We start from the raw sequence: 26,154 nt of genomic DNA, 5'->3' as shown, positions 1-26,154 counted from the left end.
TTTTTGATTTTTTTTTTTTATCTAAGCAATTTTGATCAATTCATAGTGTTTTGCCTAATGTGATAGATGATTGAAATATAAAATAAGATAGGCAAATATTTATGTTTGCATTTTCTTATTCTCACATTTTCTGCAGTATGTCTAGTATACATTGCATTGTTAGGCTTGAATTTTCTTAAAATACGCCTTGAAAGTCAAGGTAAATTAGTTCCAGCTTTTTCCTGTAATTCTTCTGTAATAGTATTAATTATTCTGTCTAAGCATCTGGTTACCATACAGCTTGATTTGCCATACATTGTTTCTCATAGTATTCTAATGAAACCACAAATTTGAAGCATTAAACAGTGTTCACAAAACAAATTTATGTATCAAAGTCAACATTAAATTGTCACCAATAGCTCTATAAAAACTATTTTTATTTGTTGTGTATTGTTGTTATGTAAAGTCATGTATTCAAATATGTTTTTTGTGTTACAAAAAGTAGCCATGCTGTTTGTAGTTCTTTCAGCATCAAAAATGGTGCCCTGTTAGAAAACAAAGATTGAAAGCATTAAATAAAGAAAAATTAGATTTTGTCTTTTGCCACAGAAAGTTTTTTTCCACAACTATACAATGTTCATTTGTAATTTTACATACGCTATTGGCATTGTTTATTACTGCTGTGTGATAGTTAAATAATGTGGAAGGTTTGACAATTTTTAATTTATTATGGACTTTTGTCAGGCAATGTCAAGATCTGCTCAGTCAAGCTCAGTATCATGTAGCAAGAGCCAGACGACTTGATGCTGAAGATAGAGAGTTTAGACGAAAACAAGAAGAAGAACGTGAAGCTCTTAGACAGAAAACTCTTGAACAGCAGGTTTGTGCGAGTCATTTTCAAAATAAAATAGATTATTATTATTTCGTCAAAATCTTTTTTAATAAATTATTAATTAATTTGAAACTTTCTTTGCTTTATCAAAAGGATATGTAGATATTTAATTTTTCCTATTTATGTTCAAAAGTTTAAGTGATTGTTTTTAAAATATCATGGGCAGCTGGTTGATGGAATCCATTTTTCAATGACATGTAATTTATGGGTAATACTAACATTGANTTGATGCTGAAGATAGAGAGTTTAGACGAAAACAAGAAGAAGAACGTGAAGCTCTTAGACAGAAAACACTTGAACAGCAGGTTTGTGCGAGTCATTTTCAAAATAAAATAGATTATTATTATTTCGTCAAAGTCTTTTTTAATAAATTATTAACTAATTTGAAACTTTCTTTGCTTTATCTAAAGGATTATTTATGTTCAAAAGTTTAAGTGACTGTTTTTAAAATATCATGGGCAGCTGGTTGGTGGAATCCATTTTTCAATAACATGTAATTTATGGGTAATACTAACATTGAAGTAGCATAGTATATGGAATATATTAGAACCCTATTAACTGACATTTATGAAATTAGGGATATGTCGGAAAATCAATATGGTTGGTTAATCAAGCAACATTTTCAAGTGAATTTTTTAAGCATTTAAACATCAAACTAAAAGTAAAATTACTTAGAATAATTGTGACTATAATAAAATTTTAAAATTAAGCACCCGTGTTTCTTTTTATAAATAATGCAATATCATGATAAAAATGTATACATTTTCTTATATTTCTCATTTTTATCAGCCAGGTATCGCATTTTTTGTAATAACAGTAATTAGATTCTATTTTGTTTAATGGTACTAGGCCTGTAAAAGCAACAGTAATTGGGATACATCATCAGCTGTAATAATGATGAAATGCGGTTTGGGGCACTTCTGTTAATAATACTGCACATTTGTAATTATATTTTTTAATTTTATGCTTTATAATAACTTTCTTTTTTTAAGAAATTATAATATTTAATTATAAAATTGATTAAGATATTCTGCATATGAGTAAGATTTTTTGTCTATAAGATAATTTATTTTTTTTCAGATGAAAGAGCAAGAAGAACGTTTAAAACAGGAGCAAGAACTTATAATGAAACGACAAGAATTTAAAGAAAAAAGTAAAGGCAAGCTTCTGTTCGATATGGTTGAAGAAAAATCTCGTAAAAAGGTTAATAATTCTCGCAATATTAGTTTTTTTCATGAATTAAATGTTTAAAGCTATTGCTCTGAAGCAAAACTTCTTTAAGCGCATGCACATTAGGCACAAATGCCATTAAAAAGGTGAATAATTTTTTTATATTCCTCAAATATTTTTATGTTATCAAACTATTAAGTTTATGTGTTTTCTTTTTGTCAGGAAAGAAAATATAAAGTTTGAAAATTATTCTTTAGTTTTCCGTTATTTTTTTTTTGTATTTTAATTTAAATTTTTATAATATTGTATTTTGAATTTTTTTTTAAATTTTGGACTATAGTTAGTATTATATTTGATCTTACTTAATTGTTGTATAAAATTGAAATGCAATGTATTTGTGCTGAATTAAAACTTTTGCATTCATATATCATTATAAAAGAATTTTCTGCAATGCACATAAATTGTGAAATAAGTTTGGTCACCTGTAATAATACTTCGCAAATTTTATTTTAAACTTTTATTTCAGGCTTTTTTTATTAAAAAAAAAATGTTTAGTGAAATTTATATTACAATGTATCTCCTATTTATTTAAGCAGTTTTTTTTATATACATAAATTCTAATTTATTTTTTGTTTATTCTTAAAGATAATAATAAAAATCTGAATGTAATATTTTGCCCAAAAATTCTGCTTTTAAAATTTATTTGTTGCAAAATTATTTTTATATTGTGTTTAATATATTTTTATATTTATTTTGAATTTGGAAAATGAATATGTGTGAATCAGGAAATACTTTTCTAATTGATAATACAAAATTGTTCAACCAAATGCAATGAAATTGTTTCATACTTTGTCTTCTGCATATTTGTCATAAAACTTTTGCTGGATTATTTTAAATGTTGAGGAAAAAAAGAATGTATAAAAAAATTGAAGTATATTTTTAAACTTTTTATTTATTTAGTTTGAAATTGATATAGAGGTACTAAAAATGTATTTTTTTTTACATTTAAGTCCATTTTAACTCACTTGAATAATCACAATTATATATTTTTCAGGGCCGAAAGGCTGATGACTATGTTAGTGACAGCAGTGCTTCTGGAGAAGGTGGAGAAGATAAACCTAAGAAAAAGAAAAGGAGAGAAGATAGGGATAAGAAAGAAAAGAAGAAGAAAAAGAAGTTAGTTTATTTTATTGTTAGTTGAAGCATGTTCTGAAATTATAAAAAAATGTTTTGCACTTATTGCATGCCTATGAATACATAGTTATTTAAAAATATTATGTCTGGAAAAAAAATCATAAAAAAAATGTGGGTTATATAACGATTTTAACATGCTTTTTTTTACAGTATTTCAGACAGTTAATATTTTTTGTATACCAGTAACTTTTATATATCAGTAACTTTTGTTTATCAGTAACTTTTTTATATCAGTAACTTCTAGATATAGGAGATTACGTCATATTTAGTTGTAATATTCAAATTAAAATATAGTTTTTTATTAAATAAAAAAAAATTCATAATTCTATTTTTGCTAATATTTTAAAGCAAATATTGTGTTTATTGAATTTAATTGACTAATATTTTCACATTATAAATGTGTTGATTGTATTGTATTTGTAAGCGATCTATTTACATTTTAGTATATTAACACAATAGTGTGTATTGTAAAGAAATTGTTTCTGGTTTTTCAATTTTAATCTTATTCATACAAATTCTATCATTACTCCATGGCTGTAATGTGGTTGTCACTAGTTCCAGCTTNTCTTCAAAAATTTACGCGTCCCGCGGGACGCGTAGCGATTATTTTTTTGCGTCCGATTTCAATTTTTTGCGTATTTTACGCAAAAAATTGCGCTATAGCGCGTAAATGTCTTCCCTGATAGTCAGGTATACTTTTGTGAATAAATTGTTCATTATAAAAAGATATTTTTCTCGTGCATGAGTGTGATAAATTGATGGTTAAAAAAAGTATTTTAATAATAACTATTTACCAAAACTGCAGATGATGAGTAATAATTTATCTTCCTTCAAATTTTAGTAGTTAATGGCATTATTTAAATTCTTGAAATTAAATTTAAAAATTGTATTTTGCTTGTATTTTTATTTATTTTAAATTATAAACTTTGTCCTACCTATTTCATCATCTAAAATTTAAACTATTATTTTGATTATGTGATTCACAAAATTTATTTAAATTTTATTGCAATTGGTTTATCTTTTATGTTTAAAAAAGAATAATATCCACTGGTATTGTTGCAGGCGTGTGCCCCGAGATGACCGTGAAACTGATGATGAAGGAGGAGAAGAAGGTGGTAGAAGACGAAAACGTAGGAAAGATAGAGAATCCAAGCAAAAGAAACAGAAAGAAGATGGACTTACTGCCAAGCAAAGGAGCAGAATCGTTTCTAAAGCAACTATTTCATCAAGTGAGGAGTCTGACAGTGGAAAAGAGAAGTCTAAAAGAAAAAAGAAAGCAAGGTATATAAAATTATCACAAAACTGTTTACAAATCATGTCCTTTGGAGTTATTAATTATTTGAGTTAATATGTAACTATTTCCGAATGATATTAGTAATTGTTTATTTGTTATTGGAATTATTCTTCAATTATTTCTAATGATATCATTATTTATTCCTTTAAATATTTTAACAATATTGCTTTTAGAAATTAAGAAAAACTTTTTTAAAATTGATGCTAAAGATTTCTTCGGTTTTGTTAACCAATGGGAAAAATTTTTTAATAGAAAAAAGTTAACTTATGAATTATATCTGAAATGGACTATATAACATGATTTTATGTTAAAATATTCATTAAATGTGGTTTTGTTTTTCATAAATCTTAAGTTATCTATCTTTGAACTTTGTGTGAAATTTTTTAATTAAAAATAGTTTTATTGTGGAAGGACTTTTTTTTACTGTAGCCTCAGATTTACAGGATTAGCAAATGCTGCACAAAAAAGCTTCACTAAGCTCATTAATTGTGTTTTATTGTTTCTCATTTCCTAACCTAACCAAAATTAATTAATTTTTTTTAAGCTTAAATTGTATATTATTTAATTCAGGACATACAATTTGTATATGTTTGGCATATACTAGCTACTTAGAATAGTATGGTTTTTAAATCAACTCATAGTAAGTTATGTTTTTTAAAAAAAATCATTTATTAGGTTTGAGACCCATGTGTTTGCAAATTTGTCTTAATTACTACTAGTGGATTTTATGGCATAGTGAAAAACATCAAGCAAGCAATATTGAAGATTCATTTTTGTTGCAATGAAAACTTTATTAAGCAAGAAAAGAAAATATTAAGGGAACACATAACATCTGAAAATTCTGTTCAACGAGTATACGCTGATTATCTAACATAAAGCTGCTCAATCTCTTATAAACTTATATCTTGCTCTGTTTTATTTATGTTACTTATATTGAATAACCAACCAAACGACATGCATAAAAAGGAAAGCAAATACTATTGAAATAACCCTTGTAATTTATATTTAATTTATTTTTTAATGTCTGAAGTAAACTTAAAAAAAAAGAAATAATTAAAATTTAAAAGAAAAAAAAAACACATGTTTTATTTTTCTTCAAAACATTAAAAATTTATACAATCTTTTCTGACTCACTTTCATATTCCTTCTTGTTACCATAGTTTTTTGACGGACTCTTCTTCCTTGAATTTCGGCCTTCTGAACTTGTTGTCTAGCAGAGGATTTTTGTGCTCGTTATTCCTGTCATATAAGTCATATAATATTTTTTTTACATTATTTTTTCTTGTTTGCAGTGCTAGTGATATGAGTCAAAGTGATGAAGACAGTGGACCTAGAAAGAGGAAAATTGCTTCTGATAGTGGAAGTGAAGATTCTGACAGTGGTAATGCAAAATCTAAAAGAAGAAAGGGAACAAGGTATATTAAATTGTTTTATAGTTATTTCAAAATTATGCTCTTAATTTGGCATTTAAATATTTATTCAAATGAATCATTGCTTTTTAGAATTATGTAAGACATTGTAAATATTATTTAATATTTTTTTCTCTGTTAGATAATTTTAATATAAAAAGATTATTTTTTTTATATGAAAGGAAAAGCATGTCAAATAATATTTATCCTAAAAATTACTGTAATTAATTCTACGTCTAAGGCTTGGTTAAGTAAGATTTTACTTTTCAGAAGTCTAGTGTCATTTTTCTTACCTTACAAAAGTGTTCCTCTAGTCTCATTTAACTTTATCTTATAAAAAATTTGTTCAACCTACCAAAAATAGCCTTAATTTACCAGTGCTAAACCAGTAAATGGAACAAAGATTTTCTCTAGTTTTATAGTGACTCTCATCGTGTTATAATAACCAATTTGCGGTAAGCTAATGTTTTTCCTCTAGCAAAAAAAAAAAATGGTGAATTCTTTTAAAAGAAAGCATTTTCAATAGAGGCTAAGATCAAGGTTATCAATTGTATTGAAGATGCACCAATCAGTTGGCACTGTGAAAGAAACTTTCTTTGTCAAAATTTGCTTTTACAAACTTTTGGAAAAAATGCTGCACAACTTTTGTTGCACATGCAAAAAAGTTACTACTTTGATCTGAATGGGAAAACAGGGAAGAAGTTCTGTCAAAATGGTTCACCATTCAGCAGCACAGAAATCCTTAATGCTGGCAAAGCTATATTGTTTTATAAAATGATTTGTGAGCTTTTGGTTGCTGTATTTTTTTCTCTTACATATTTTAATGGAGGTTGAAATTTATTAGAGAAAAATGCACTAACAAGAAGCTCTCTAAAATGTGAATAATTGTTCTTATATGTGCAAATATGAATGACTCTGAAAAGCCAAGGTTTAAAAAAATGTCTTAACTACAAAATGATTCAAAAAGCATGCATGATTTTCCAGGTTTTTGAAGGTAAAAAAAATCTTGACAATGGGACAATGATTTTTAGCTAAGAGATGATTTAAAAGGAGTAAAATTATTTACCTCGTTAATCAAGGAGCTGGAGCCTAGAGCCCTCTGTAGCTGGAGCTCTAAATTTTCCCAGGCTCTAGGACTCTTTTAGTTTTCAAATAATAATTACTTTATTTTTTTATTTTTTATTTTTTTCATTTTTTAAAAAAAAATTTTTTTTTTTTGCTTTTGAAGGATGTTTTTATGTTTGACTGGACTGATATATTTTATCTAAATTTGTTTTAATTTTTGTTATGTGGTATTTATTTTCATTCTAACATCTATTAATTATTACATGCTAATCAGACTAATATCTAAATTCATGTTCGGTTTTTTTAATAAAAATTTCAACTTTAAATTTGCACTTCAAAAACGTGCAAAAATGTATAGCAAAATTGCTGAGCAGAGTTGGAACATCAAAAGCTTCTTGACTCTGGATCCCTATTGTTAATGATTGCTAAGCTCATCCCCACTTAAGAAAAAACAAAGTGCAATAAGCTCACTTCCTCCCTCTCAATAGGATACAAGGACATTATTTAGTCTAATCTTCCACTATAAGAAGTAGCTAGTGCTGCGTGTTCTAGTTGACTATGAAGAGAACAATATGGAACCCAAATTCTCTCTTTAGGAAACAAAGCAATTGTTTTCTTGGAGTAGTCAGAGAGACATGCGACACCTGTAGCATTTAAGATTCAGCTTATGAACATAAGAAGGAAATTGAAAGTCCGAAGATAAGCCACTTTAACTGGTTGTTGGTTGAGTACCTCACAAACCACTATTTTATTCCTTCATTCAATCTCAGAATGTGCTAGCAGATGAAATCAACACGAATGATATTAATGAATTCTCAAAGAAATATCTAATAGTGCCAAAATACAGCAATAGACGACGGACCACGAATAAAATGGTAAAACTTTCCTTCTCATCCTTATCCCAAGCAGTGGTTGGGGAAGAAGTGGGTACAAACTTGTTTAAAAAGAACCTCTGCTGCTGTGTTCTAAAAGTTGCTTCTTCCTTTATACCTAGGACCTGTACCAAGCTTTTGGAGCCAGTTTACATTATGTCTATTGAAGCTAGCCTTCCTTCCCTGTGCATATTCTTTGCTGAATTCTGCTTAAAATCAAGTTCTATCGAAAATCACTCATTTCTCCCTTGGAATGAAAAAATATCAAGTTTTAGTTATTAAACAGTTATTTTTATTTTCGAAATTTGATTTTTTTAAATTAATTAATAATTTGTCAGCAAAATTTATAACAATCACAGTCTTTTTTTCCATTAACACTACTGTTACATGCTAAAAATGATTTTTTTCAATGAATTTGTGTACAATGAACCTTTTTTTATTGTAGATTATTGCTTGAACTGTGGGCAATACATTACAGCTGGGTTTGACTGTTTAAATATGTATACCTGTGGATTGATTACGATATCATTAAATACAGCAGACTAATAGTAAACTCTTAAGATGATAATGCATATTTTCCCCTTTAATAAAAGCTTTTGGAGTTGAGTAAAACTTTTTATTTAATAATGTTTTTAGTTTCACATTTCTCGACTCAAGTTTATGAAAGTTCAAATTTTATGTTTTCCATGATTCCTTCATTTAAAATTTATATGATTTGCTTATACTACTGGTTATTTAGACAGAATTTAAAAGTTTTATCGACTCTAAAGGATTATTCTAGGTCATATAGATATCATTCATAGATATGTTCATTTATTCATACATATATCATTATAGATATCATTCATTCAGTTCATAGATATTACTAATCCGTTTCTAATTATGAATATTGTGTTAATTATCTTTGTCATTAATTATTTTATTATTATCTTGTTATTATTTTAATGATTATTATTTCTATTTGTTTGAAGTGCAAGTGATGGTAGTCAGAGTGATGAAGACAGACCAGCCAAGAACAGGAAAATTGTTTCAGATAGTGATGAAGATAGTGAACCTAAAAAGAGGAGAATTGCATCTGACAATAGTCAAAGTGAAGAAGAAAATGCACCGAAAAAGAGAAGGATTGCTTTGGACAGTGGGAGTGAATCTGATAAAAGTATACAAAAAATCCTTTCATTAAAATCATGAATTTTAAAAAAAAAAAAATCAGGTGCTTTAAATTATGATTTATATCCAGCTGATTTAAATTAATGTAAGATATAAACTATTGCTATTCACAACTGAATATACCGAGTTCTCTGAAACATTGCAAACTTATACAAAATGAAATAGGTGTTAGTGAAGAATGTATTTTGTGCTATGCGTTGTGTAAGAAACAAAAGCTAAAGTTCAATTCCCTCATCTTCTAAAAAAAAAAAAAAAAAATCAAATGTTATTTAAATTAATGAAAATAAAAATAAAACATAAAATAAGCAGTTTTTAAACATTTTCGAGGTTTATTTTGTGTTTTTTATTTTTGAAAATTTTTGACGACTGAGGGTTAAGACGCATTCTGATTTAACCAACAAATTGTCATAATCCCCATGTCCTAGTTATAAACAAGTTTGACTGGAATTGTAATCTGAAAATATCATTTAAGTGTCATTAAACTGTGCAACGCTTCAAATGTGCTTTAAATAGTTTTGACATATTGCAAGTTTCAGTTATCTTGTTAGTGTAAATAATAGTCAGTTTTTTAATATATTATTCATCATATTTTGTTTTAGATGATGAATCTAATAAAGCGTCTGATTCTGGAAAGGAAGCCCAATCTGGTAAGACTTGAAAACATAGTTTTATTTTTATAAATTGTTTCTTGACATTTGAGTTACAATATTTAGCATATTATTTTCTTTCTCATAATGGATTTTATTTTATGCACACAAAAGAGTCTAAATTAGTAGTTAGCAACATGCTAATCAGAGATTATGTATAAATTTCATCTAGCAGATGCCCTGATCTTTTTATAATTCCTGATTGTTTCTAAAGCTATTTAACTTTATGATGCGTTTTGCGAATAATTCAGCTATCCATCACCTTTAAATTAAACTTATAATTCATTTAAATTAATAATAATTCGTCTTTTAACAATCATTTCCACCTTAAGTAAATTATATTAAATTGAGTAAAAAGTCATTGTGTTATTTTTTTTTTTTTTTTTGAGAGAGAGAGGGCAATAGTGCAGTTTCTGAAATACTTAAAGTATTTGCTTTAGTAGTTGTTATGTCATTGATAACTGACAGTTTAAGCTTTATGGTAAAAAGTAAAGCGAAAAACACTCATCAAGCTTGTGAAAAATTGTATGAAATCTACAGTGATGATGCTGTACAAGAATGCCAGTGCCAAATCTGGTTCATAAAATTCCATACTGGTAATTTTGATTTGAAGGATGCACCTCGATCAGGAAGGCTTACCCAGATTGGTAAGGACAAAATAAAGACATTGATTGAGTCATACATTCAGTCAGATACATTGAAGATCAGTCGAAATTTTTTTTCGTATCGAGCTAAAGAAATCAGTCTAAAGATCAACTTAAAAAGCAAACCTTCATTAAAGCTTTTGCTCTCAATATAGGGGGATTAGAAGGGTGTGGTGCTCTTTTGAGCTCCAACGAAGGATCAATACTATCAAGTCAGATATGTATTCTTGGCAATTGAGCAATTTGAATGACGCTTTCATCTAGAAACATTCTCAACTTGTCAATCGTAAAAGAGTACTGTTTCTTCACAACAACGTGAGACCACACACATCTTTGGTGGCCTGTCAAAAGTTATAGGAGCTTCAGTGTGATGTTGTGCTCCAGCCAGCATAATCACCTGACATTGCTCTGTCAGACTCCCACTTGTTTTCATCTCTTCAAAACTCCTTCGTGAAATAACGTTGAAATCAGATGAGACTGAAAAGTCAGCACTTTGATCAGTTTTTCGCACATAAAGACATGTCTTTCTATGAACCATGAATTATGAAGCTCACCAAAAGATAACAAAAGGTCATTAAACGAAAGGGAACATATATCTTTTATTGACCGTCATTTAATATATGGATTTGAAAATAATGGGAAAAAACGAGACCTTTTACTCCACCCAATATATTTTCTAAATTTATTACTGAATCACTGCATATAATCCGGCCATGAAATAATAGAATTTAGTAGTCATTAAACGATATGAAACACTTTGCCAAGAATAAATTAATAATTTATCCTTTTAGCGATATTATATTAGCTATTAATTACTGCTAAGGTTTTCCTTAGCTTAAGAATATGAAAAGTGTTTGGTAAAAATGAATCGCAACTATTTTATGAAGTCAAAACACTGTAGCAATCATTGTAGTTCTTGAACGTCAAGACTCTAGGTTTTGAAGAAAGAGTATCTATTTATTCAAATGCCATAATTACCAAAAAAAAAAGATATCGTTAATCATATTTATTGTAAAGAGGATTCAATAAAATCTTTTCATTTTTAAATTGTTGGAAATTCCATTTTTGCATGACAAACTGATTTAAAATTAAAAAAATATAGTGGTGCTCTATTTGTTTTCTATTTCCCTTTTGTTTATTATTGCTTTTGTTGTCCTTCTAGACAATGAGGGCGGTTCCAATAAAGCACAATCAGGTAATAATATTTATTTCAATTATTCATCCTTATTAGTCAGCTAAATGCTTTAAAAATATAATTTATTACTATATATTATTTTTTTTTCAAAGATTTTCTTGTTATTGATAGCCTAAAATATCTTCAAAATTTATTTTTAAAAGATTTTTTTTCGGAGTCAAATGGTAGTTTTTAAAACATTTATATTTTATATCTATTTTATTATTGTATTTGAATTGTTTCTACTTTTTCCACTTAAAAATCGTCAAACCATTCTTATATAGTCGGTACCTTCTCAGGCCTTTATTTTCTGAAATAATTTTAACCATATTTAATAAAATGAGGACATATAAATGCTGTATCAAACATTATAATAAATATAATAAGAGTGTAGCTTAACATAGTAGTAAACGGCTTCATTATAAATATCGAGTTTAAGTGACTTTTCTAAAATTGTATTTAAAACATTTTAAAGTTTTTGGTTAAAAAAATGGTCTAGATTTTTTTAAATATAAATTTCAGCCATTTGTTTCAAACTTTTTAAAGTTAATGTTGTTACGCCAAATAGTTAATAATAATTTTTTTTCAATTATTTTTCAGATAATAAAGGATCAAGCAGAGAGCACTCTTAATGTTATTTTATAAATTTAACTCTGTTTCGTTGAAATAAGAGGATTTTATCCAAATTTTTAAAATATAATGTATTATTTTTTCTGCGCAGCAATTTTTTACACAATAAGCTATTGTAAATTTAAAATAAATTAAAAAATTCATACATAAAAGTTCTCAGTGAATCAGTCATCATACAAAAAATCTTAGTGAAATATTAGTAGTTTTTTAAGATCACTCCTACTTGTTTTTTCTTCCATGTATTCCAAGCCTTATTTAAACTGCTATTTTGTTATTATGTTGTTTTTAATTTATTTCTTTTTTCATTCTACAACCATTATAATATCATATAGAACTCACCAGTTATCTATTTTTAAAAAATTAAGCCTCAATCACATTTAACGGAGCATTGTCAAAACCCGTTTTATAAATATATTTAATATAACTGTTTAAATATATATTTATACTAATTTAATAAATATATTGTGAGTATATAACGTAAACAAATGTCGAGTATATCACTTAAATATAATATTGCATAATTTAGAAGTATGAAAACTGATTATGTTATAAACATAGAGAGTTAGAGTGGCATTTCTGATATTATTTTCAACCATTTTAATAATTCTGACGAAAAAAAATGCTCTGATTTTTTTTTATAAATTTTCTTACAACTTCGAACAATTTGTTTCAAATTATTCATTTGAATAAATAATTTTAAATTATGTCTATTGTTATGCCCCCTGCTTATAATATTTTTTCTCTATTTTCTTTTAGATGATGAACGTTCGAATAAAGAGCAATCAGGTAGCATATATTGTTTATCTAATATATTTCCTATTTATTTAAGGCACATTATTAAAACATGTTTTATTATTTTTAGTTGCAATATATCAGTTTTTAACAATCAAAAATATATTAAAAAAATAATTTGTAAAAGTTTTTCAGAATCTCAATCAAATCCCGGTAGTTGTTTAGTCTAAATATCTTTATTGACTATATATCCATGTAAACTTATTTCATTATTTGTTTATATCATTATATTGAATTTAAATAGGTTTTTCTAGTTACATTGTGAGATTTTAAAAACTTTTCCTAATAGTTTGTTCATTAACTGTGTTTTGATTCAGTAAAGATTTTTTCTGCATTCAGTTGTAATCTAGAGGGGGTATAACGCCTAACACAAATTACATTATACTCATTCAAAATATGTTAAATCAGTAATTTAAACACCTATATAAAAATTTATGGGTTAACCCCTACTCCCAAATAAACTATATCTAGTATTAGTAAATTACCTGTAATACAATGTAGCTCTTAAAGTATTACTGTAACATAAATTTATTTTTTTATTTAATAATAATTATGCTGAATCATTCTGAAAACAACTTCTTAAAGTTTTTGTGAAAAATTCATTTAATGATAAAAAGAAATAATAAAAATTAGCAAGATATAAGAATTTTAATTTCAATCAATTGAATAAAAGTCCAATTAAGTCAAAATTAGGAAAAAAATATTGATATTAGTGGTAAAATTGTAAACAAATTATAGAAAAAAAAATGACCATAAGATTTTTTTAAAATGTTAACTTCGTTCTCTAAAGTATAGACTCTGTTTCAACTAGTCTGCAAATGATTCTGAGAAGAAAAAAAAACTTATTCTCAGCTACTCCACAACAAAAGTGCTGCTGTTTAATTTAATCCTTTTAACATTTCTTAAGCTAGTTCTATTGAAGTTTTTTTAATTTTAATATACTTCATATGTTTTTTCTTCATTTGCAAATACCAGAATGTTTATAGTCCTAGATGAAAAATTTAATACCAAATAAATGTTTAAGCTATCACTATTACATCAATATATACTTGATCTTTATAAGAAACTAAAAGTCATTGTTAAAATATAGGCTAACACTTTTTATTAAAAGAAAATGTTAACTTTTAAATTTTTTGCATGTTTCAATTGCAGACATTTTTTTTATGACTTACTAAAAGTCTCAGTGTTATTTGATCCAGTTGTTTAGTGGTAATATAGCTACTAACTTGTGAATACTTCATAACGAACCTGATAACTAAAATTTCGTTTATCATTTTGATCGAAATTTTCAAATACTGAACTGAAATTTTTTTACTAAAGGTATTGTATTTTTCAGATGGAGAAGCAAAGGCTTCAGACTCTGATAGAGAAGGCAGTGTTGCATCTGGTATGCTCTTTTACTTGTTATAAAAATCACAACAAATTAATATTTTTAAAATTTGTGTTAGATTACCATTTTTCATGTGTGTTATGCTTTCGTATACAATTATTTCATTTTATATACAGCTAGTAACTTGGAAATCCCTGAAAGCTGGGAAACGTCGAGTAATTTTCTGTTTCTGGGAAAGTCAGGAAATTTGTTCACTGTTCTTGGGAAAATTCCCCTTCCCGCAGATTGTGTGCCTGCGATTTATTCTATTTTTCTAACTTTGGTGGGAGAACCGAGCATTCCTTTTTGTCGATCATCTACTGTTTTATAAATGTATTTAATATAACTGTTAGACATATATTTATACTAATTTAATTAATGTATTGCGATTGTATAACCTAAATAAATATCGAGTATTGACATGAAATTAATATTGCATGAATTAGAAGTATGGTAACAGACTATATTAGGAACATGGAAGTTAAAGTGGCATTTCTGACATTATTTTCAAACATTTTAATAAGTCTGAAAAAGTTTATTTTTTTTTAGAATATACTTACAACTTTGAGTAATTAGTTTCAAACACCTCAATTGACCAAATCATCTAGAGTTATATATATTGTTATGTCATCATGCTGACAATATTTTTTTTTCTATTTTCTTTTAGACAATGAAGGTTCAACTAAACAACAATCAGGTAATTTTTTTAAATCTAATTTATTTTCTATTTATTTCAGGTGAATTTTTGAAACATGTTTTATTATTTTTTAGCTGAAAGATTTTTAAATCAGTGAGTTTTTAACAGTCTAAAATATATTTAAAAAAAAATCATTTGTAAAGGTTTCTTAGAATATCAATAAAATACCGGTAGTAGTTTTCTTAATTTTTTGACTATGGATTCATGTAAACTTATTTTAACCATATTGTGATTTAATGAAGATTTTTTACTGCATTTATTCTAGCTGAGTCACAGTTCTTTATTAGGTTGCTGGTTTATTATTAGGTCTTCTATTAGATGACACTAATCCAGATTGCTGGTTTAGTGTCACATGAGTGAAACTTGTTTAATGGTAGAACAGGTATTAGTCGCAGAGTAGAATATTCAGAATACCTGGTGACTCTTTTCTATAGTGCATTGTGATGAGCAAAAGATCCAAAACGAATGCTTAGTGTTTCCCTTAATTTTTGGCGATTATATTACAAGAAAAAAAATAGTCCAATTTTATTTCTTACATTTATTAAAATTGAACCATATTTTCATATAGTAGCATAACAAAGCTTGATAACTCGTTTTACTGGATTATTTGTTAAAAATAATTTTTTAAGATCACTGCATATCTTTGTTGACTTTAACAATAAAAACTATTACAGTTAAGCCTAATCAAGCGGGTGATATAACATCTTACACAAATTCCATTTTACCCATTTCCAATGCTTTAAATCAGTAATCTAGAAACCTGATAAAAATATGTGAGTTAACCCTTACTTTCAAACAATTATATCTGGTATTAGTAAGTAATTTGTTAAAGGATATAGCTATTAAAGTATTACTATCTTGTAAAATGTTGGTTTATTGTAATGATAATTATGTTGAATCATTCTCAAAACAGCTTCTTAAAATTTTTGAGAAAAACTCATTTAACTATCAAAAGAAATAATAAAAATTAATTAGATGTAGGAATTTTAATTTTAATCAATTGAATGAAAATCCAATTAAATCTATACTAAAAAGAAATATTAAAATTAAAGGTAAAACTGCGGACAAGGAATAAAAAAAAAGAAAAGAAAAAGAAAGTAAGGCTTAATATAAATTGATAGATTTTTTAAAGAGCCAATAGTTTTTTTTATATGGTGTTTTGATGGAAATTTTCAAAGCCTAAACTGAATTTTTTTTTTACTGAAGTTATTGTATTTTTCAGATGAAGCAAAGGCTTCAGACTCTGACAGAGAAGGTAGTGTTGCATCTGGTATGTTTTTTTATTTTTATTTCTAATAAATATGAAAGCAGATCAATATTTCTCAATTTGTGTTAGATTACCTTTCTTCTGTGCTTTCTGTTTTCCTATACATGACTCCGAAAATCCCTGAAAAACTAGGTACAATCTAGAAATTTTCTGTTTCTGGGAAAGTTAGAAAATTAGTTCACTGTTCTGGAGAAATTTCCCCTCCTGTAGGTTAGGCACCTGCTAACTTTGCTTGTTCTACTTTGCTAACCTTGGTATGGGAACAGAGAATATTTTTTTGTTGATCCTTTTTTGTTTAATAAATATATTTAATATAATTGTCTAGATACATATTTAGGCCAATTAAATTAAAATTCTGCGAGTATATAACATAAACAAATGTAGAGTATATGACATGAATTTAATATTGCCTGAGTTATAAGTATGGTAACAGATTATACTATAAACATTTTAGGTTAAAGTAGCATTCGTAACATTATTTTCAAACATTTTAATAAATCTGAAAAAGTTTTGATTTTTTTTCCAGAATTTATTTACAACTTTGAACAATTTGTTTCTAACTCTTCAATTGGCTGAATTAATATTATTATGCCATCATGCTTATGATATTTTTTGTCTATTTTCTTTTAGATAACGAAGGTTCAACTAAACAACAATCAGGTAACCTTTTTTTATCTAATTTAATTTTTATTCTTCAGGTAAATTTTTTAAACATTTTATTATGTTTTAGTCGAAAGATTTTTAAATCAGTGAGTTTTAAGAAATTAATTGTAAAGGTTTCTTACAATCTCAATAAAATACTAGCAGTAGCTTTCTTAATTTTTTGGTCTGTATATCTTTATTGACTATGTATGCATGTTAGCTTATTTAATTATATGTACATTACACTGTATTGAATATAAATGTTTTTTTTTAAGTTGAATTCGTTTTATAAAATCATGAATGTACAATTGTATTATGTTAGGCAATTGACTAAGCCTCCATTTTCTAAGGTTAATCTTCAATCATTTGTGACAAAACTTTCTCAGAAACTACAGATTGTCAGTTCAGCCACCAGTTTTAGTTTCATATCTACATTTTGAGACTTTTAAAACTATCAAGCATATTCTGATTCAAGAAAGAGTTTCGTTTGCATTCACTTTGGCGAAACCGCAACTGTCTATTAAGCATCCAGATTTTCGTTTAGTGCCACTAGAGTAAAACATGTTTAGCGGGAGTACACTAGTTGAAGAGTAGGGTATACAGAATGCCTGATAACCTTTTTTTTAATTTCGTATTGTCACGAGAAGATGCTGTAAAATTAACACTCAGAGTTTCCTTTAGTTTTTGGTGATTATGTAACAAAAAAAGAATCAATTTTTATTTTATATATTTATTAAAAGGGAATCCTAATGAAATAGGGTTTCTAATGAATTATTTTACAAGTAGAATGCAATGGATAGTTAAAAAAATTTTTTTATGGTCACTGCATATCTTTGCTGATTTGAAAATGAAAACTATTACTGCTAAGCATAATCAATGGGTGGGATTAACATCTTTTATATATATATATACAGTAGAGAACCATTTATCCGGTATCCAGATAACCGGGAAACCAGAAAACCGGGAAAAATTTTGCTCGAATTTCCCGCCATTTTAAACTAGAACGATTTTAAACTAAAACGAAAAAAGCGGAAATTGGACTCATCCTTGAAGTTGAGTAGAGGAAAATGTAAGGAAGGGGAAGATTTTTTTCCCCGTTTACCCAGAGAAACGTCATTTCCTCCGTGACCTTGAAGGCAGGGAAGGGAGGAATGTTTTATTTTTTCCTTTAGGCCGTCAATCAAACTCAAGGGTGTGGCATGCTGATTTCGTTTTCTGCTTGATTTACGAGGGGGGTGGGGAAAATGCATTGCATGCATATCAGTGAACAGAAAAAGAAAAGAGAAAAATATATTTATTTGACATCGACTAATAAAAATAAAATCTTTTTCTTTTGAATAAATTCTCATTCTTTGGAAGTGCGGTATCAATTGCAAGTTTTTCTTGGTGTGGAATCACATCTGCTGTAATTAAAAATCTTGTTTTTATCAACAAAAAAATAAAATAAAAGGAGAATTGTTTATTAATTTAAACATAGGATTATTTTATGAAGCAGATTGCAGTTTTGTTTTTCTGATTCCACTACGTTTGATTTTTTTTCTTTTCGCGATAAATTTCGCACTCAATAAATTAATTCTTTTTATTCATAAATTTTATCATTAGGTTTTTTTTATTTAATTTTTTTTTTTTTGAATTCCGTTGATCTTGCCTTGTTCCGGGTTTTAATATTTATGCTAGTGCCTTTTTTAACTATCGTTTCGGTTCGATAATTTTCAAGTGTTTTTATTTAGATTAATAAGTTTTCCTTTTATTTTATCGTTTCCCCCCGTATAATTAGGTATGAAATATATTGCGTTATTTAATCATTGGTTTTGTTTATATTATTTAATTTAGGAATTGTAATTATTTTTAAAAAATAAATATGAGAATTTTGTATTTTTTAAACTTGATTTTCTTGTCTAAACTTGCAAATTTTTTTATTCTTTTAAATGTTATATTTCTACCATTTTTTTTTCTTTTTAAAGTTAGGAGTACCTTTCTTTTTTCTCTTACTTTATGCATTACACTTTTTCCTTGTACTTCGGGTTCGATAAAACATCGATTAACGACACTTTTTGGTCGATTCAGAAAACCGGGAAATTCAGATATCCGGGATAGCGATGGTCCCGAGCATCCCGGATAATTGGTTCTCTACTGTATATATATATATATATAACCTTTGTTTAATTTCTAAATTTCCTTTTCAAAATGAGTTTGCCTATTTTAATTGCAGACAACATGATCAATAAAAACCCTGTGATTTTTCATATTTGATCCAGTTGTCTAGTAATAATAAAGCTATAAACTTGTGAACATTTAATTACAAATTTGATGACTGCAAATCTGTTTATTGTTTTGATAAAGACTTTCAACTAGTAAATTGAAATTTTTTTACTTAAGGTATTGTATTTTTCAGATGAAGAAGCAAAAGCTTCAGACTCTGACAGAGAAGGCAGTGTTGCATCTGGTATGTTTTTTATTTGCATTAAATATGAAAGCAAATTAATATATTTTTATTTGTCTTTGATTACCTTTCTTAATTTGTGTTATATTCCCTTACATGCTCTGTGGTGAGCAACCGTGAAATCTGAGAAAACCAGGAAAAATCAGAGAATCACAGATTGTACACTTGCTGTTTGTCCTTGGTGGGGGAATGATAATCATCAACTTGCAGTATTTTTTTCATTTTCAAAACGGAAAATCCGGGAATTTCTTCACTAATGAAGTTTTTCATTTTTGTGAAAAATTAAAAATGTCTTTTTTTTGTTGAAAGTTTCGCTTTTCTTATCTATGGCAAAGCAATTTTTAACGAAAAACAAGGTCTGTGAAGAAGTGAGGTTTGTGCAATACGGTCTTGTCGGGAAAGATTTTTGTTCATTGCTCTAACAGGGGTCAAAGTCATCCCATATATTCCATATTTCCTTTATACTTTTCAAAATCTTACAAAACATCCTAGATTGTCCTCAAACCAAAATCGTTCTATAAATCCTATGTTTTCCTACACAGCAATGCCATTGCACAAATAGCTGATTTATAACACTAAGTAGCTATACAAGCACCAAAAACATCTTACAAACTTCCTTAACTGCTGTATACTTCCACTTTATGATCAGCATTAAATATATTTTGATCAAACATTAAAATTACTGCAAGAAAAATTGACACTTAATCATATTTTGTATGACTAGTTATCTAAACTCTTAAAAAAGCCAAAGAGATGATTTATTAATAAAAGTTCTCCGGAAAAATATAATTGGTCAGCAATCATAGATTTAAGGATTCAAAAAAAGATGTCACTGCTGAAAATATTGATATTGTAAATAGTAGCAGTTCTTGAGAACTCTGAAAAAGCAGGTTGCCCTCAACGCATTTGAAAGTAGATTTTTTAGTTGACACCAAACAGTCTTATATTGTAAATAATAATTTTATTTTAACGAAATAGCCTTTAAAGAACAAACAATGACCTTTTAAGAACAAAATATTGCATAATTTGCAAATTTTACATTCCATATTGCATAAAGAATCTGTAAAATCTACCCTGTTATAAAACTGCTTGCAAATATGTTGCTTCAAGTAATAATTGAGATTTTGTTGATAAAGATGATTGATAAATAAAGTCACAGATAACTCGAATCACTAAAAAAGGAACAATGGTATACTCTCTGATTATTTTTCCAGCTAACTTTTCAAATAATAATAATAAAAAATAAAAAATCGGTATCTTCCTTAATAAAGTCATCTATCTGTTTTTTCAAGGCTTATTTTTCTGTACCTGTTCTTTCTTTTTTAAATATGACTCTTAAAATCTTGTTTCTGTCGTCTAATATTGTCTAACATTTTTATTCTTTTTGAATAATTATTTTATTTTCTTGATTGTTTGCAGGTAAAAATAATGCTGGAAGTGAATCTGATTAGGATTTTAACCTTATTTAAGTAAGAGTACGTTAAAAATTATCTATAAGTGAAATGTTTTATCTTTTTCACATTAACAAAGGGTTCTTAGATGACCTTATAATATTTCCTCTATTTTTAAGTTTTTTTTGTCAGACTTAGTTTGTAACACCATTCAGTTTTTATTTTTATTTTTAGTACTGATTGTCATTTAGGTTAGATACAGTAAAGCTGATTAATACAACAGCTAATTAAATTTTAATTCAATTTAGTATAGTAGCATTTGTAGATAACAAATATAACCAGGCTAGAGCTTCATAAGGTTAATTACATGATGTGATTAAGTTATTTAAAATAAAACTAAAAATAAGTTTAAAAAAATTATTTTCCATCTCTCAAATCTGCTTGCTAGCATTTTTATCTTTAAACAGTGAAATGATATTGCATTTAAAACAGTTGTTTTTTCCTCGCACTATAAAGGATGTTTACTTTTGACAATGACTTTTGTAAAAAGTCATTAAAAATGTTGATTATTAACTTATGGATGTGACATAGTTTTTACATCCTAAATATTTTATTCTTCCTGTTAGTTCAATTTTTTTTTTATTTTACAAATATTTTATCATCTTTTCACACATTAGTTTATTGTAAGGAAAGTTAGGTTAGATGCTATTGAGTTATCTATAGATTAAAATAAGACTAAGTGTAAAAATAGTTAATAAATAAACTTGCTACATTTAATTCTTTAAATACATAAATAAGGACTTCTGTGATTCCATTTTATGAAGAAATAGGGCACTCTATTTCAGTTCTACTGTGTAGGAAGTGTTGAATACTGAATTAAATTATTGAAATTATTTTATTTAAAATTGATTGTAATTTTGAATAAAAGTAGTATCTGACTTTACCTTTTGCATTTTGTTTCTGTATTTTCTTCTATACATTGTTTAAACACTGCTTTATCTGTAAAAGTAAATTATTATTTTAAAGTGTTAAAATTAGATATTGTCATATTTTAAGTATGATTTTATGAAAGTGGCATTGCTGTAAAATATTATTTTTTTAATATTATTTTTTTTTAATATCATTTTTTGGTGTATTATTTTTTAGTGTTTAAAAAAGATTGCCATCATGAAATACTGTAGAACCCCGGAAATCTGATCTCCAGTAATATGAATTTCATGATAATCCAGACTAATATTACTTCTCAAAGATTATAAATGAAGAGATTTTTCGAAATAAAAAATTCAAATGTAAAAACAACTGTTCAGAGAATAATGCAGTATGAAGATAAAATATGGTTTTCAATTTATGTAAGAACCAAGCTAAATGTTAAATAGAATTCACTTTATCTCTTTGAGTACTAGATTTGTTCAAATGTATAATTTAAAGTCAAGCAAATTTACACTGTGATGTAATCTTGAAAATGTTATCACTCAAATGTGGGATTCAAAATTTACGTCAATCTGAACTTTGAAAAAGCATTTTAAAAACTATTATTCAGGCCCCTGTTTGTAATTTGTTTATCTCTAGTGAATGAGTTGGGCAATACAATGTTGGTAAAAGAGCAGCCAATAACATAAGTGTTATTAATCGCATCCAGCAATATTAATTGCAATTATTTAAAACTGTAAAGTATCGAAAATGAAAAGGTTAAATTACATTAATTTTACCACAGTAAAAAGAAATATTCCTAAAATTTGGATGTGTTGAGATCATGATTAAAGTCACAACATTGCTTTGCATAAAATTGCATTAATTGGGTAAACAATCTATGTTATATCTCACTTTCCTAAGGCGTTATTCCCATTCAAAACCTATTTTTGTTGGAGGTAACCTGTTTTTCTGAATAATATCTGTTTTTTTTAATTGAAAATAGTTGAAGTCTTGCTTTTTTTCCATCTTATACGCCTAATTTCAAATTACATGACTATTTCATCAAGAAATATTATTTTTTCAAAGTAGGAAAAAATACATAATAAATTATAATAATATATAAATCATAAATTATTTAATAATTTATTGTTCAATTCTCTTTACAGGTCAAGAATATCATCAATGAAAATATATGGTTGAACTTCATGCCATGTTTTATTCACTTGTTTTACTGATGTCATTTGTAAATAAAATTTAAATTCATACTTCTGTCGTCTTTTTGTTTTATTCACTGTTTTCTTAGTTTTAATAATATAATTTTCAGGTATTACTTTATACTGTTTTAGTTGTTAATGCTTTTATTTTTTCATTTTGTACCATCAGACTGTAAATATATAAATTTTTTTAAATGAAAAACTGAAAAAAGCATTAATATGTTTTAAATTATAAATTATACTTAAAATAAACTACACTATAATAAAATTGTACTTTAAATAAACTGTACTAAAGTAAAGGTATGCTTGAAATAAAAATAAAACAATGAGATATTATACTTGCACCCTAATAGATATAAAGTAGAACCATTTAGTGTGACACGTGCCCACATCAGTTATGTTAATTTTTTACTTAAATATCAATAGTTGCTGTAAAGTTTTACACCATCCCATGTTTTCAATTATGCTCTTTAATATAAACTTGGTTTCATTTATATACAATTTTTACAGAGGTATATTTCCCTTTTGTTGTTGTTTCTAATGGCACTTGTTAATACCAATAAGCCTGTTTGGTGAAACCAAGCAAATTTAAGGCAGAGGGTGTGTTTCTTGTTTTTCTGTAGCGCCATCTATGACCAAGAATAAGACTTCAGCCACAAGCAGCCCATTTTAAAGGGCATAGATCGTAATCTTGACCTGAACCAGAGAATGATCAATCTCCAATTAGTTTCCACCACAGGTATTGATTTGTAATGGGAACTTGGAGGACTTTGTGACGTGACCGATTTAACGCTGACCAGTCACCATTTACTACACGGGGCGTCTTCAGTCAGTAGGGATCGAACTCACGACCACATTTCCCTTTCGAGTACTGTAAATGGATGGTAAATCTTTGTGTCTATAATAGAAGATATACAATTATAATTTTCTCTACGGGTTACAAATTTTTACATTGTTAGCTGCTTGTTGATCTGTTGTGTTTTCAGTTTGCATATACCAACTTTTTTACCCCAACGTATTTGACTCGGTTAATAGTTTTTATTAAAGTTTTAAGCTGAGTTGATTTAAGAGTATCACAGAACTACTAACTTACAGCATATTTTGAGAAAATTTTTATTTTTTATGTTTTTTTAAATATAATACATAATATGATATTCTAAATATCTTTTGCATTTAGAAATTTAATTTAAATTGATTTATAGCAACACTGTGAAAAACTAATTAAACATACACATAATTGTATGATAATCACTGATTAGAAGTTTAAGCTCTAACCCAGGGGTTGCCAAACTTTTTTGATCATCGACCCCTACATAATTTTTCGAAATCTCCATCGACCCCCATAAANAAAAAAAAAAAACATATTTCTGCCCACGATTGAATTGAAATTCAAATTCTCGTTTTATTACCTCTGGGTAAAATCTTCCGCGGAAAAATTAAAAGTTGGCAGGTATGGTATCAACTGATAATGATCTGTTGAGTTTATGTGGTAAGAGTTTTTTTTATTTTATGAATCAGTTGTTCACATTTTTGTTCATCGAAATACGTTTTCTTTTGTTAAAGTTATCCGCAATGGTATTTAAGAAATGCAGAAACTGACGTACCCAATAAATGACGTTTAAATTAATGGCAAATACTTAAATATATAATTTAATGATAAATACTTGGGTTCACAGTGTGTTGCTTTCCCTGCATTAGTAAAAGTTAAGATTTTCAAATATTGGAACATTTGACCATTGATCTATGTTTTAATTTCTATGCTCTCAGCACTATCCTAAACGGACTCTTTCGTTGGCAGAAGTCAGAGGGACGCAAACAAACAGCCCTCATTCAAGAAGCGTCTCGGCGAGACGCTGTAATCGACAAATACCTATCTTCGTTGGCTGCCGTTGCTCTTGGTCAGGCTTTCTCTCGACAGATCCGGAATTGTTTTTATAAATTGCACTTGACGCTGGGCGTTTAATTGAAATCTCAACAAATCTGGATTTGAGAATTCCGCACCGGGGTCACATTATAACCCAGGGTCGGATTAAGCGTACGCGGGGGCCCTAGGCCATTCAAAATTTTGGGGCCCTTAGATTAAATTTTTTTCTCGTATATTTTTTATTTATTCAAATATAAAAGTATTTATATATCTTTTCATTTAAGAAAGCAATATGATTAACGTTATGTAAGAAAGATATCGTATTTTATTAATATATATTTGAATTTGATATTTTTTAAAAAAAAAAATCATTGTTTTTCTTAATTTTTTAACATTTATTTTCAAAAAATCCATTTTAAGGGGGCCCAGGCCTGGCCTAATGGGTAATCCGACACACACACCTCAGTGCTGACGTAAAATATCTACAGTGGTAGACAGATCATGGGTTAGGCTCTTCTTGCCGTCAGGCTAACCGTGGCAGGTTTTCTTTGATTTTCTCTCCGTATAACGCAAACGTGGGTTAGTTCCATTAAAATGGGCAAATTACTCCCAATACTTGATTTAGGAGTTCCCTTGATTTCTGGATGGGGTTCAAAATTAGAAGGTTACAGAGTTGAACATTGGTAGTCGAAAATTCAAAATTGAGTCGGCTGTTCAACGAAGTTTTTAAAATATAAAATCTGGATTTGAGACTGGCCTGCATCAAGTGTCCCAACGATTTGCCTTCTCCAAACGTTGTAGCGTATTAATTCTTATTTTTTGAAATTAAGTTAAAAGAACCACAAAATGCATCAAGAAATTTGGCAAGATGTGTGAGCGAACGAATAGCAGATTTTCCATGCGCGCTTATTAAGTCTATTCTTCTACTAGCTCCGCCCCCACACACGTATATGCTTACGTATTCGATACATAAGATTTACATCTTAATTTCGGAACAGTAGCTCCTCTGTTGTTTTCAAGAAATTCGTCATAATATGCAAATTTTCTAAATTTTGAACGTCAGTGTAATTGATTCTGGCTGTTTTTTTTTTTTAATGTAACAAAATTATAAAATTTTTCTATGTATTGCGTTGTTGAATATTGATGAAATTATTCTGGAAACAGTTAAAAAAAACTTTTCTGTTCAAAAATAGGTAATTCTTAAATTAGAATCAGTAAGTTTTATTATTCTTTTGTGTCAAAGTTTGCTTTTGTTACTTTAAAGTAGAAAAAATTATACTTTGTATTTAGCTGTTTGTTATTTTAAAGGTAATATTGTACTATAAGTATACTGTTCCAAAAAGCGTCCTGATTTTTTCTTTGTCACTACGAAGCCTGATTGTAAGACACTGTTAGCTTTTTCAAAGATGTTAAAAACATTACGCAA

General features: G+C 27.5%; 1 protein-coding gene across 5 annotated transcripts in view; it reads left to right on the top strand.

Moving 5' to 3' along the window:
- The window catches only part of LOC107456634 (RNA polymerase-associated protein Ctr9), a 42,393-nt gene extending 19,478 nt beyond the window's left edge, over positions 1-22,915 (top strand). The window contains exons 17-32 of one of the 5 annotated variants that reach the window (XM_043044905.2): positions 724-859; positions 1,952-2,074; positions 3,096-3,217; positions 4,298-4,516; positions 5,822-5,944; positions 8,847-9,031; positions 9,642-9,689; positions 11,496-11,528; positions 12,894-12,923; positions 14,266-14,316; positions 14,966-14,995; positions 16,218-16,265; positions 16,893-16,922; positions 19,300-19,350; positions 20,767-20,816; positions 22,817-22,915. In XM_043044905.2, the coding sequence (XP_042900839.1) occupies positions 724-859; positions 1,952-2,074; positions 3,096-3,217; positions 4,298-4,516; positions 5,822-5,944; positions 8,847-9,031; positions 9,642-9,689; positions 11,496-11,528; positions 12,894-12,923; positions 14,266-14,316; positions 14,966-14,995; positions 16,218-16,265; positions 16,893-16,922; positions 19,300-19,350; positions 20,767-20,798 (1,261 nt within the window). In that variant the 3' untranslated portion in view covers positions 20,799-20,816; positions 22,817-22,915. Of the gene's footprint in view, positions 1-723; positions 860-1,951; positions 2,075-3,095; positions 3,218-4,297; positions 4,517-5,821; positions 5,945-8,846; positions 9,032-9,641; positions 9,690-11,495; positions 11,529-12,893; positions 12,924-14,265; positions 14,317-14,965; positions 14,996-16,217; positions 16,266-16,892; positions 16,923-19,299; positions 19,351-20,766; positions 20,823-22,816 lie in introns of all 5 variants that reach the window. The other 4 variants (XM_071181617.1, XM_071181622.1, XM_071181625.1 and 1 more) reach the window with 4 other exon arrangements.
- Positions 22,916-26,154: the final 3,239 nt, after the last annotated feature.

Source organism: Parasteatoda tepidariorum, chromosome 1, assembly GCF_043381705.1.
Source record: "Parasteatoda tepidariorum isolate YZ-2023 chromosome 1, CAS_Ptep_4.0, whole genome shotgun sequence".
Lineage (NCBI taxonomy): Eukaryota > Metazoa > Arthropoda > Arachnida > Araneae > Theridiidae > Parasteatoda > Parasteatoda tepidariorum.
This window is presented reverse-complemented; position numbering and strand designations above follow the sequence as displayed.